Source organism: Pseudochaenichthys georgianus, chromosome 20 (assembly GCF_902827115.2).
Source record: "Pseudochaenichthys georgianus chromosome 20, fPseGeo1.2, whole genome shotgun sequence".
NCBI classification, from domain to species: Eukaryota; Metazoa; Chordata; class Actinopteri; order Perciformes; family Channichthyidae; genus Pseudochaenichthys; species Pseudochaenichthys georgianus.
In genome coordinates this window covers 12274831-12288205 of record NC_047522.1, presented here as the reverse complement: position 1 = coordinate 12288205, position 13375 = coordinate 12274831, and the positions used below count along the sequence as shown (strand labels likewise).

Below are 13375 nucleotides of genomic sequence, written 5' to 3'. Positions count from 1 at the left end.
GAGCCAGGATAGCAAACCCACGTGTTTTTTGCTGATGGGAACTTGGGTCCCCCTCGCAGCGAGGGTGCAGCGAGTCGTTTGACTGATGCAGAGCGAAGTGCACGCGCTGGGGTGTACGGTTTAACCATGTCCTGGATGTAGGAAGGGCCAGATCCATTCGCAGCATGGTACGCAAGTACCAGTGTCTTGAAGTGAATTCTAGCAGTTACCGGAAGCCAGTGAAGGGAGCGGAGGACCGGAGTGGTGTGGGAAAATGTAGGAAGGTTGAAGACCAGACGAGCCGCTGCATTCTGAATGAGCTGCAGAGGTCGGATGGCACATGCAGGTAGACCAGCCAGGAGGGAGTTGCAGTAGTCTAGGAGTGAGGTGACGAGAGCCTGGACCAGAACCTGCGTCGATTTCTGGGTCAGCTGGGGGCGTATCTTCCTGATGTTGAAAAGCGTGTATCTGCAGCAGCGGGTTGTAGCAGCGATGTTTGCAGTGAAGGACAGGTTGTTATCCAGGGTCACACCCAGATTCCTTGCAGTCTGGGTCGGGGAAACAACAGAGGTGCCGATGTTGATAGTCAGGTCAAGAGAGGGACAATCTTTTCCCGGAAGGAAAAGCACTTCAGTTTTGTCAATGTTACAACCATATTACTGTCCAAACCTTAATACAGTTAACTTTGTTTACTGCAACATTATTAGTTAATGTTGTGATTTCTACAGGTATTGCAGAAGTACATAACATGGAGAGCAATGACAACCTGAGGCTGACCCTGGACTCCATGCAGATGCCCACTGTGGAATACAAGGAGATCAACATTGATGACTACAGTATGTGTCATGTTTCAAAGCCATAGTCACATTAGTGGACAAGTCCATGTACACACGTTATCTGATAGTTGTCAGAACCAGACTGTAGAAAAAACCTAGGGTAACAACTTCCAGTCTGGGAATCACTGCTGTTCAGGAAAGTATAGTTAACTGCAACGTTTAAATTGTAATATCGATCAGAGCCACATCAATTTGGCTCTTATTGCAATTTGGCATGAGATTATTTACTTCTTCATACCTATCCAATATCACATACCATTGTTAACATGCCCTGCAGACATATGTTCCACTGATATATATATATATATATATGTGTGTGTGTGTGTATATATATATATATTCCACTGTACATCCCATCCTCCAAAATCCTCTTCTAGGTCTAGATGGTATAGTATCAATACAGATATGATCAATGAACGTTTATCATGAACTGGTAACACATAAATAAGGTTCAAAATATACGGTAGAGTTTCTCAATTAAAGGAGCATATTTAATGTTTGTTTGCAATGTTATGTTTTGGATAACAGTTGTTTGTATCTACACTACAGCTCTGTCAATGCAGATCCTCAAACCTGCCGGCTTCGTCGACACATCACACTATCCTGTGCTCCTGTTGGTGTATGTATTAGCATATTTTTTCACATACTTGTGTGAAGTACTGGTCTAATCATTTTGACATGGAAAAAGTGTGTGTCCATTAGCAATGCTGACCCAACATGGCTTCCTGGACTGAGTTTTAATCAAGCATATTGTTCTCCACTCTTCTTGGATAATAATAACACTGGGGATAAAGACACTTATCCTAATCCTCCTGTCCACCCCTTTATTTTACTAGCATTTATTTTTTACATATATATATCTTTAGCTCAATTCTAAACTTTTTAGAAATCACCTTTTGGAATCCGCTTGTTTGCATCTCAAGCGCATATGCCTATCTAAGAATTACAATTATTTAACTGTATTAAAGTGACTGTCTTGGAACAAGTTATATCTGCTGCATTTTAGCTTTAGTATATCCTAATGCTATTCTGTACATGTTGCCCATTGTCAGTTCACATATACAGTACCCATAGTAAATAGTACACCCACAATTACGAACATAAGAGCAATAATGTATTTGGACATTAAACGGAAACTGCTTTTACCCACAATTTCCAAAGAGAAACCAAATTATTATTTATACCCAGCGTAATCTTTTGATATTAAGAGAAAAAAAAGAAACAATGCTTTGCCTAAGCAGTCTTAAATACACTGGTTGTTTGTGTATAGCGATGGGACACCTGGTGGTCAGACGGTGGCGGAGCAGTTCCACTTAGACTGGGCCACAGTGCTGGTGAGCAGCTTCGGAGCGATTGTGGTGCGCTGTGACGGACGAGGTAGTGGCTTCCAGGGCACCAACCTGCTACACCGGATCCAGAATAAACTGGGGTTGTATGAGGAACAGGATCAGAAGGCAGCACTCAAGTATGATATCTTTTAATCTTTTCTTCTTCTAAAATGACATTAAGTAAACATGAGTAAACATTTAAATTTGGGGCCAGAATTCCTCATGGCATGAATTAAACATAACATTTATTATAGAAACCCACTGACAATTCTAAGTCACAGTGAAATTAATCTCTTGATATTTTTAACAATTTCACAAAGCAATCTTTAATTAATTAAATTGCAATGCAAATATTCCCTCACATTACTTGTTATTTTGAGAATATCGATCTTTTATTTTAGGAATGACATTGGGTCATCTATAGTAGTAGTTTAGGTAATTTATATAATTCTAAGTGCCTTGTAAAGATAGCTAGTATGTGCAACACAGTATCTATGCTGAGACACTGTATACAAAAATCTAATCAGAATTGTTCAGAATTGTTCTTCCTAACTAGAACCAATGTTTTGTTTTTTTGCAGTTTTATTTTGAAAGAGTCCTATGTTGACAAAACCAGAGTTGGAGCTTTTGGAAAGGTAAGAATAGTATTTGTGTGAAAATATAATCATGCATGTTGTTAATATCCAGATTGTACTATTTGTTCTTGGGGTTTAACTTCAGAAACAAAATATGTTGCAGCATTTCCAAAACAAAATTATTCCACATGCATAAGTAAAAGTATTATCAGTAAAAGAAAAAAAAATAGTAACCATCATATGTCTTGTGAGAACCACATTGTGGCAGTGGGTTGTGGTTAGAGCGCCGGCTGCCGCAGAGATGGTAGTGACTCATCCGGAGACCAGACAGGTGATCAGAATCAAGTAATGACTAACTAAATAAAAGTATGCTGGTAACCTGCTCCTCAGAATCAAAAAGCAGTATTTTCTCTCATCTGGACGTTTTTACGGAACAATTGCTCCCCTGAGCCGAAGATCAGCGCACGAATGCATTAAGCCACAGCCTCCCTACTTACACTTTCCGACATATTTATGATCCACAAGCAGATGTTATTAATGTGCGTCTGTGATGTATGTGTATTTATTGTAAACTTCTTAGGCCTTAACATCTATCACTGTGTATATCACAATTCAAACATGATTTAAAAAGCTTAAGAAACCCCATACCGCTCTGTCACACTGAGAAATGTTTACCTTTTTAAAAAAAATGTTTTTAACGGTACCACTTTACAATAAGACCCTTATAAAGGGTTTACGAATAGTTTGTAATTCATTCATTAGGTTGTGAACACTTTATAAGTTATTAATAAGCTTTTATAAGAAATGAGAGAAACAGGGCAACTGTGACCGGTTGCTTGCCAAATAGTGAGCCAACATGTATCTGTACTGCTAAGCCTTATATTGGCTTCCTAGCTTACTTCATCTTCTTCATCAGCCAGCATCCTTGGTATCTGTTGTTCACTGAGTTGATTCTCGCTAAGTAGCCAATATAAGGCTTAGTCATCTTGCCAAATAGTGAGCCTGTGTTGATGTATATAACTGGTTTATAATGGTTGTTCATGATTAATAAAGTGTTTACAACCTAATTCATAACCTAATTATAAACCCTTTATGAGTCCTTTATAAGGGTAGTCTTATTGTAAAGTGGTACCCTTTTAACAGTAAAAAAGTAACTTTTCATATTACTACATATGTAGTACTACATTACTACGTTTATTATAATGTTGATTGTTCAAACAAAGCACTTTGGCAAGTTAAGGTATAACTTTTTTTAAACGCTTAATAAGCAACGTAATTTTCATGATAAGCAATTATCGGTCACGGTCAGTTGTCTCTGTGAACGAATGTTTGGCCGCAAGGTATTGTGGGACAGCATTTTCTCCTTTTTTTTCATAAAGGTCAGTCCAGTGTTTCCTAAACTAAAGGACATTAAAAGGAAGTTTCAAAGCTCCTTTCCTATCATCTAGAATTTGAACAGCTCTCATCATTGCTGCCACTTAGGTACTTCCGTGTCATTTAACTCCGTTGGGAACCTTCCTAAGCTAAACTGACCATTTGCAACCCAGAAGCAGGTTACCAGCATGCTTTTCTTTTGACCTGAGTCAGATCACCTGGCTGGTCTCCAGCCGAGCCACTCCCATCTGTCCAGCAGCCTGCGCTATAATCACACCCAACTGCCACACGTATATATCTCTAAAAAGTCAACCTTTCAGAAGTTCTGACACCAAAAATATTTTAGAGGGGTTTTAACACTAGAACCACCAGGGGTCGCTGTATACCTAAAACCGCCAAAAGATAAAATGTACCCGTTATTAGAATGCATTGATTTTCAAGGTACAATGTTCTTTTATTTATCATACTAGAACAGTGAGTTTTGATCGCAGAGTGATGAAACGTATACCAATAGAATCTGTGGACTCTCAGCTTTCATATGATATCTAGTGCAGATAGCATGAAGTATAAAATATCGCTAAAAGTGTCTATCTATCTCTCTATAACTATCTATCAATCTATTTATAACTATCTATTTACCTCTATCTCTATGAGGAACTGCAGTAAACAGCAGACGTTGCTATAGCAACACGTCATGTTTATACTAACGCGCGAGATCAATAGCACAAGAATCACTGCATTTTCTATAAGGTAAATATTACCCACTGCGCTTATTTGGCAATTTTTTCAATCCGACTTGATATTGACAATTTTTAACAACATAGGGTGCTACTGTACATAACAGACTTTCAGAAAAAGTCACGGACTAAGAGACTACAATATTTTATTGAAAAAAAGTTACATACAATCAAGAAACAGCTGCGGTTAAAATGTAAGGTTCTAGTGTTAAATAGTTATAATACAGTAGAATATTTTTTCTAAACCCATAAAGGAAAAATGTATCCTTTGGTATATTGCAAACATTCAAAATCATCTTTGGAATTGTGTGGTTTTCACTCTACAGGGAGGGTAGGACAAATGTATAAAAGGAAAGGTAACTAAAGCTGTATGTATAAGTGGAGTAAAAAGTTACATTACATTTAAGTACAAGCATTTCAAATATTGAATTGAGTGCACTCAGTACATTCCTCCGCAGGCAATAACATGCATGTTTATTGTACCTCAGGTATATGGAGGCTTTGTGACCAGCCGTTTGGTCCGGGGCGATGAATCCCCTGTAAAGTGTGCTGCTGTCCTCTCACCCATTACAGACTTTGAATTATACGGTAAGCTGTTTTTGTGGCAGACTTTTGTTTTACTTTCAAAAAGCTATCTCTGCATATTCATCTAGGCAGTGTTGTCAGAGTTGTCAGAAAGTAAAAGAACATATATAATCTAGCACTTTGAGATATGCAGCTGGGAGTTTTTTCTGTGGCTTTGTACGTGTATGCGTGCGTGCGTGTTGTACAGTGCGTAGATGCGGCAGACAGACGGGTCTCGGTTGGTTTGGTGTCCTCTGCTTACCTTTAATACTTGTAAATACAACTTTTGGCCCGTAATTTCAATTCCCCATTTCAGCGACCAGAGAGAGGGGGGGGGGGGGGGGGATATATCCAGTCTCTGATTGTGTTACGTTATTATGAGAGTGCTCTCATACTTTAAATTGTATATTTATATAAATATGTGTGTGTATATGTCCGCATCTGTAGCCTGTTATTGTCTCATTATACCGCACTGTGAATGAATCAAAGTAAATATATAAGTCATCATGAACACATCTGTCCATCAGACAGAGGGCTGCTGTGCCTCCTGTCATCATTAATGGACCTCTCTTTAAAATGACCGCTCAGAGGAGAGGAGTTCTCATTTCTCTAACTGCCTGCTGCTTCCCCTCCTCTCTCCTCGGTTCCCCTCCTCAGTCCTCCGCTCACATCTCCTGTGGGCGGGACTAAGTCTCGAGGATAGGAGTCGAGGAGGGGAGTCGAGGAGGGGACATTTAAGAATTGAGAAGCCTCTAGTGCAGGGGTCTTCAACTAAAATTCAACGAGGTCCAGTTAGAGAAAATCTCCCCATGCAAAGGTCCGGAACATCAACATGTCTAACTTGCTTCATGAATTAGTGTGATATATATTGAAGTGACCTGTAGCTTTATCAACGTCTGCATGTAATCAACAACTGACTGCCAATCAAATAAAGTACAATTAAAAAAACAACTATTTATTGTCAATTAACATTGAACTATACAGTAAATACTGTGGATATGTGTAATGTTCCTCTCGGGCTGCATTTACAAATAAAATAGAGAAAATAAATAAAATAGCTTTTGAAAATATGTGCATCTTAAAAGTGCTTAATTTTAGATAACTAAAATAAAGTGTAGCAGCAGCTTGAGAGTCCCTTTTTCTTTGTTAACCGTTTCACATCATGACTTAACAGTTTCAGACGATTATAGAACAATATCAGTCTTTACACATCATAACAATTTAACAGTTTTAAAGTTTCTCTTTCTTTCCCTCTTATATTGCAGTCCCTCACTCACTTTTTTTAAATTCAGTGTAAGAATTGAGCTCGAGCTTGTCCTGCCAGGAGTTTGTAAATCTGGGCTGAAATGGTGTCAGGGCCATTCTCATACACATGCAGGTGCTCATTGGTTACAGTGATGCAAACACAGGTATGGTGAAAAAAGAGAGAACTATTCAAAGCAGAAAAAAAACAGCGTAATATACCATCTGACAAAGGCCTGTTCTATAATGCTTCAATTAACTGGCTATTCTTTATAATATACTCAGATCAATAGGAGACAGAGATGTTGAGTTAAAAATCAAAGGTTTTTATTATTATTTACAGCAGGGGTGGGGAACCTTTTTCCTTTCAATTTTTACAACATCCTCCGAGGGTCGTACACATTATTGAACTCAACCTCTGCTTAAAAAAACTAAAATCACAGCCCATTCATTTGGCCTTTCTCGCATGCTGTGCAAAGAAAAAGCAACCTCTTAATCCAGATATCTCACCATGACTCACGTATGCATGCATGTGCACGGTGTGGCATGACCACCAAAACAGAAAGATATGGACACAAGATGTGTGCAAATGTATTTAGTATCCTATCCATGTGAACATGATTTAAGTGGGGGGGGACCTAACCTCCTCTAGGGGGTCCGGGGGCATGCTCCCCTGGGAAGATTGTTTTTTTTAAATATTGAAGTTAAAAGCATCAATCTGGTGCACTTTGAGAGCAACATTAAGAGATCTATGGATACATCTCTCAACACCCATATGAAACAGAACTGTAAGCATATTTTTCTTTTTGGATATTTTACAAATCACTCCCATTTTAAAATCTATTCTTGTTATTTTTAACAACTTTTTTGTTACTGTCATATAGTATTTTATACCTGTTTTTCATTTAGTCTCATTAATAACTATTGATCATATCAAGGTGTGCCTTAACCTCACTGAGCTGAGGTTATTTGAGCCTCTCAGGAGAGAGCTCTCTTCCACCTGGTTGTAGAAAAGTGTTTTAAATTCGTTAGCATAGCTTGCTAACCAGTCTAGATTTCTTCTTCGTTTTTGAAGTGAGCAGACTCCCCCCCCCCCCCCCCCCCCCCCCCCCCCCCCTCCACACCCCCAAAAGGAAAACTCTTCGGTTCTCCACGAATTACACAAGTCACCCAAATCAGCGTTAAAAAAGCGGGAGGAGCCGAAAAATCCCCTATTAATGTATTGATTATAGCTCCGGGTCCGTATAGGTCTGGGTCTGGGTCCGGCAACAGGCGGACCGCGGTCCGCCTGTTGCCGACCCCTGCTCTAGTGTGACTGATTTCCTATACATTGGATTTCTCTGTTTGCCAGAGCGGTGAATGGCATGCAATTTGTAAAATTGGAATGCAAATTAAATCCACAACTGCTTGGATACTAAATACTATCTAGAAGGGTGATATATTTGAATACAAAAAAAAATGGAAAAGTGTACTTACCTTTTTTTTTTTAAATGGCCAAAGAAAAGACAGAAATTACTTGTCGAAATGTGTTATTTATATGATGTTGTGATACTCTTTGGTAATTGTAACCCTGTAGCATCTACTTTTTCCGAGAGATATCTTGGGCTGCCTAAACCTGATCCGAGGGCATACACAGTAAGATTTCATTTTAATTCTGATGTTTCAAATTCCGTCATAATTATTGTTGTAATTCGTTTAATCTTATTTCTTGCTGTGTGTCTCATTACTCCTCAGATGGCAAATTTAGCACACAAAGCATCTCAGTTCATGGATAAGAAGTTTCTTATAATTCATCCAACGGCTGATGGTAGGACAAAGATGTTCAAAACCATTTTCTAGTTTTCAACATTACATGAAGCAAAAAAATCCCTGAAATGTTGTCATATATATCATTATATTTTTTCCAGAAAAGGTTCATTTCCAACATACAGCAAAATTCATCAGCCAGCTCATAAATGAAAAGGCCAACTATACGTTACAGGTATGTGGTGTTACGTGTATCCCTCTGTAATTGTAACTCCTGCTGATCACAATTTCTCTTCCTGGTTCAGTTATTTGCCAACCACTGGGAGTTCTTTGATCAGAGTGGGATCCCATAGCAGTCTGAGGAGTATCCCTCCCAATGCCTTCATTCCACGTCATGAGATCATCAGACCTTTTTAGGTCTGATGACATTAACACCAGGACTAATCAATTTAGGATACGATAACGAGCTGATTTTGGACTGATAGAAGGGTTACAGAGCGCACAGCATCTGTATCACCTTTCTACTCATGATATCTCAATGCAAATGGTTTCTATGGATAATCAAAAGTACTTTTTTGCTGATCCCACACAATATTTGACAAAACATGCAGTTTTTTTAATTCAATATAAATGTGGTTTGTTTTGCCTATTTTAAAAATTGTTAATTTGAATATTTCTGCAAGCTGGCTTGGGTCTAAAATGTACTGCCGTTGCAGGATTTACGTGAAGTTTGCATTTGGATGAAACCCTGAAGTGCCTAAAAAACTTCAGATGTATAACAGTGCACACACATCCTATACCGGTTTCCCTTGATAAATCATTCTGAACTCGAAATATGGCGCACCTTTTGCAGGCTTAATGAAACGCCTATACATAGTAAATGAAACGACCATTATTAATATTCATTTACACTGACTGCATGAAGTCAATCGTAGGAAGGAAGGAACATAATGAGAAACTGTCACTAATGAACTTTCGAATCATGACGAGTTGGATACAGGTGGACAAAACGCACAAGATGAAACAAATAACGTTATTTGACACCCTTAAACCAAATGCATTGAATTGCAGAATAATAATAATACAAAAATAACTTGATTTATATTGGACCTTTTTTAAAGAACCTGATTGCAAAGTCTTGAGCAATAACACATAATACAATATGTGAAACCATTCACTTGTATCTGCATGACCTATTGAAAACGGAATCAGTTTAAAACATACTGTACACATATATTTAAACCTATACAGTCTTCGATTTTAAAGTGATTTTGTAGTACTGTACACGTTTGTTACTTGTGAGAATAATCTTCATTATATTGCTTATATTATTATAGCCTGTATTAGATACAGACATTTTTTTGTGGGGGTAATGGCCTATTATCTTTTTTCAAATGAGCCCTTTATATATATATATATATATATATATATATATATATATATATATATATAGATAGATAGATAGATAGATCTATATTCATACTATGTACGTAGGAGGTAACATTTCCCTTTTTTGTTCACTGTTTCTCTCTCCTTCCATCTTTTTGCCATCAGTTTGAAAGTTTAAAATTTCTCCAGTAAATCTGCAAACGTATTTGGATCAAAGTGTCTGTGGAGGACCCTCAATTGTCCCGTCAAGATTGTTTTATATACATTGCAAACTTTTCTTGGATACAAATATGAAATATAATTATGTGCAATAGCTGTTCTTGTAGTCACTGATTTGTCTGTGACAGACAATTATGTAAAACGCTTTCACTTTTCACAGCTTTTCTCACTCACCTTTTCTTTATATCTCAGATCTACCCTGATGAAGGCCACTTCATTCACAGTGAGGCAACACAGCAGCACCTCAGCCAGTCCCTGGTGAACTTCTTCGAGGAATGCTTCAGGCTACCAGAACGAGTGTTCGAGGAGGCCCTGGAAGAGGAGAGCGAAGAAGAGGGCTAGCTTTGCCTGAGGCTCATGTGCCCCTAATCCTTACTATCCATGCTACCTTAACTTCATCCTGTCCCCGTGCCCAAGCACAACACTGGAATACAATTGTCCACAATATGCAACTCTTGTCTGTTCTCACCTAATTGATTTGTAGTATTTGGACACCTTGTGTCCGCATTCTGAACCTGAGACTGCCGCTACAGCAGATGACGGATATAGTCCCACATCCATCCTTTCATCTTCTGCCCTGAAATCCAAATGGCCCTTGAGAGAGCCAACAACAAAATAAAATGTACTGATTGATTAAACTTTACAGCAGGTTGGACTAGCTCCTTAAAAGCAAAGAAGATGGAGCATCAGCTTTCACACAGACTTTCAAGCTGTGAGGACAAGGGACACCTTATAGCACATAACTTGTGGGCTTGTATATTATTAAAAATCAGACGCCAGGTGAAGAACACTGGTTAACAGTGCTCAGAGTGTCTGGAATTGTTGCGATACAGGAAATGTTACTATTTTTAAAGTTGTCAAGAACTTTCATGTTGGACTGTGGATGTGTCTATTGTTATTACAGTTTGTAAAATAGCACACAAACATTCACTCTGATATTAGAGATATATTTATTTTGGTATTCATGTTTGCCCTGTTTTTCATCTCGTACCCTCTATTCTATGTTTAACACTGTTTTGCAGTTTTATCAAATGGTTTTTTTCAAAAACAGAAGCATCAACTTGTGTCACTGTGCCTTACTTTGTCAGAAAACATTCATAAGTGGGACTTCATTTATGAAATATAGGTAATTTTTTTTTAGGAATGGTGTGTTTTTGGGAAGTAAACCTATTAACTTCTTCTCGAGAGTTGGAAGAGAAAATGTGCCACTCTTATTCAATCATGAAGCGTTACGACTAATAGCAAGTGAACACAGACTAGCTTTGTGAAAAAATTGAAAAATAGCTCCTCTGACACTCTTTTCAGTTGTTCACTTAACCAAAAGTGTAAAACTACAAGCTGTCATTTTATGGGACATAAATAAAAGTGGTATTTATCTTTTCATCTAACTCATGAAGAAAGTGAATATGTATTATTCCCAAAATAGCAGCTATTATATTAAATACATATGAATGAAATTGATACTTCTTAATGTTAGCTAGGTGTAATTTGTGATTGACATACTGAAGGAATTTTAAAGTTTCACATACAAAATATTAACCATTCTCTAGAAATATTCCCAATGGTCTCATGCCAAAATTTACAGAATCTGCATGCATCATTGCTTATAAGATGTTTGGGAATGGTTGATGAAGGAAATTTATTAACCAGTACAGAAACAGCTGTGTTTTTCTTGAAAGTGCTTTCTCATTTACCCTAGGTTTACATGAGTAGATACATATTTCAAGGTTGATGGCAAACCTGAGCAATGTTATAATCATATATTGGGGTAACATGGTCTAATGCAGAACACAGGGCTTACGAACTGATACATTCTGAAGTACAATATTTGTTTTAATTTGAATTCCATTTGTGTCACATTCCAGTGCATGTAAAGATTTTATTTGCAGCCAGCCCTATCCATGACAGCTCTGTTCCAGTTAGTAATTTTGACATTTTGAAGGTTCCTCACTGGATTTCATAAATTACATTTTCAGTGGTATTGTGATTGAGATCCCAGTCTCGTCAGCTTGATGTGTAAATGTTATTCAAATATAATTTTATTCTAAAAAGAGAAAATAAACAATATTACCTGAGTGTTATTGTGCATAAAGCATTTTGGAAGTTACATTTGACTATTAATTTCTGTTCTCCTGTTGCTGTCCTTGAATTGAGCTGAAAGTGGACCTTATTTCCAATGGCATTAGGACCTTTCTCGCCAGGTGTTGACATTTTCAAGAAGCTCAACTTTGTTATCCAAAGCATAGGAGGAGATTGTGGCATGAAGGTACATGTTAGAATAAAAAAATTGATATTTTATCAGCCTTAAATGTTTTTGGCTCATCTGTTTCATTGTGAATTTTAAAGCTGTGGTGATTTTTTTTTAACGAAGGAAGAATACAACATTTACATATACAGTATCAATGTATAAAGTTATTCAAATGTGTTAGGAATCTTGACTCAAGTATGAGGACTCAAATGCACAACCCAGAGACAAAAAAGGTTTGAAGAAAATAATCTTTACTTTGCAAAAACAAAATCACTCTTCCAGAGGATATAACAAACTGTCAAAAGTAAAGCGCTCACAAGGAGGATAAAAGGCAAAACACTGAGTCCTTTAAATTATGACTTGGATCTGGCTTCATGGAACGAACGAACAATATGAACCGACAACTAACAAGGGGAGACAGGACAATATATACATGAGGTAAGTTGGCACCATTATACATCCATGGTTGGCACAGGCGGAAACAATCAGGGCGGACGCTGACGATGGCGGGAAAAATAACCAAGGCAGGAAATAACGGGACCTGGAATGAGACATGAGCCTCATCTCAATACCCCTCCTCGACTCCTCTCTTCCCCTCCTCCGGGACTTGACCCGGAAATCGATCAAGACACGCCATTTTGAAGGACGTCCCAATAGCTCAATAGAGTGGCGAAGTCACGCCCATCTACTTCCGGTCCATGGGACCTTATTTCGGAAAAATAATGTATTGAAGTCAATGGAGAGAGAAAACGTATCTTTCGATCCCGTTTGAATTATGCCATGAATTTCACATATGATGTTTGTCAATCTTAAAAAATAATTTCCATGTCAAAGAAGTCACAGTTTGTCGTAAAACTGTTGAAATATAAGACTATGAAAAATACGCAACTAGAAAGACTACAAATCCCAGAGTAAGTGATGTCACAATTGTTTTCCTCCACTAAGAGATAGCTAAGATCAGCGCCATATACAGTTGCAAGAAAAAACCCTTTGGATTCTCCACACATAGCGTTGTGTGTTCCTTCCAAACAACTCAACTTTGGTTTCATCTGTCCACAGAATATTTTGCCAGTAGTGCTGTGGAACATCCAGGTGCTCTTTTGCAAACTTCAAATGTGCAGCAATGTTTTTTCTGGAC

The 13375-nt window shown here is 37.9% G+C and overlaps 1 protein-coding gene across 4 annotated transcripts in view; it reads left to right on the top strand.

Moving 5' to 3' along the window:
- The window catches only part of dpp6a (dipeptidyl-peptidase 6a), a 488251-nt gene extending 475953 nt beyond the window's left edge, over positions 1-12298 (top strand). For all 4 annotated transcript variants that reach the window (XM_034108575.1, XM_071206894.1, XM_034108574.1 and 1 more), the window contains 9 exons: positions 708-815; positions 1365-1434; positions 2086-2280; positions 2724-2778; positions 5318-5417; positions 8212-8270; positions 8370-8442; positions 8543-8616; positions 10182-12298. In XM_034108575.1, the coding sequence (XP_033964466.1) occupies positions 708-815; positions 1365-1434; positions 2086-2280; positions 2724-2778; positions 5318-5417; positions 8212-8270; positions 8370-8442; positions 8543-8616; positions 10182-10331 (884 nt within the window). In that variant the 3' untranslated portion in view covers positions 10332-12298. The remainder of the gene's footprint in view (positions 1-707; positions 816-1364; positions 1435-2085; positions 2281-2723; positions 2779-5317; positions 5418-8211; positions 8271-8369; positions 8443-8542; positions 8617-10181) is intronic.
- The last annotated feature ends 1077 nt before the right edge of the window (positions 12299-13375 follow it).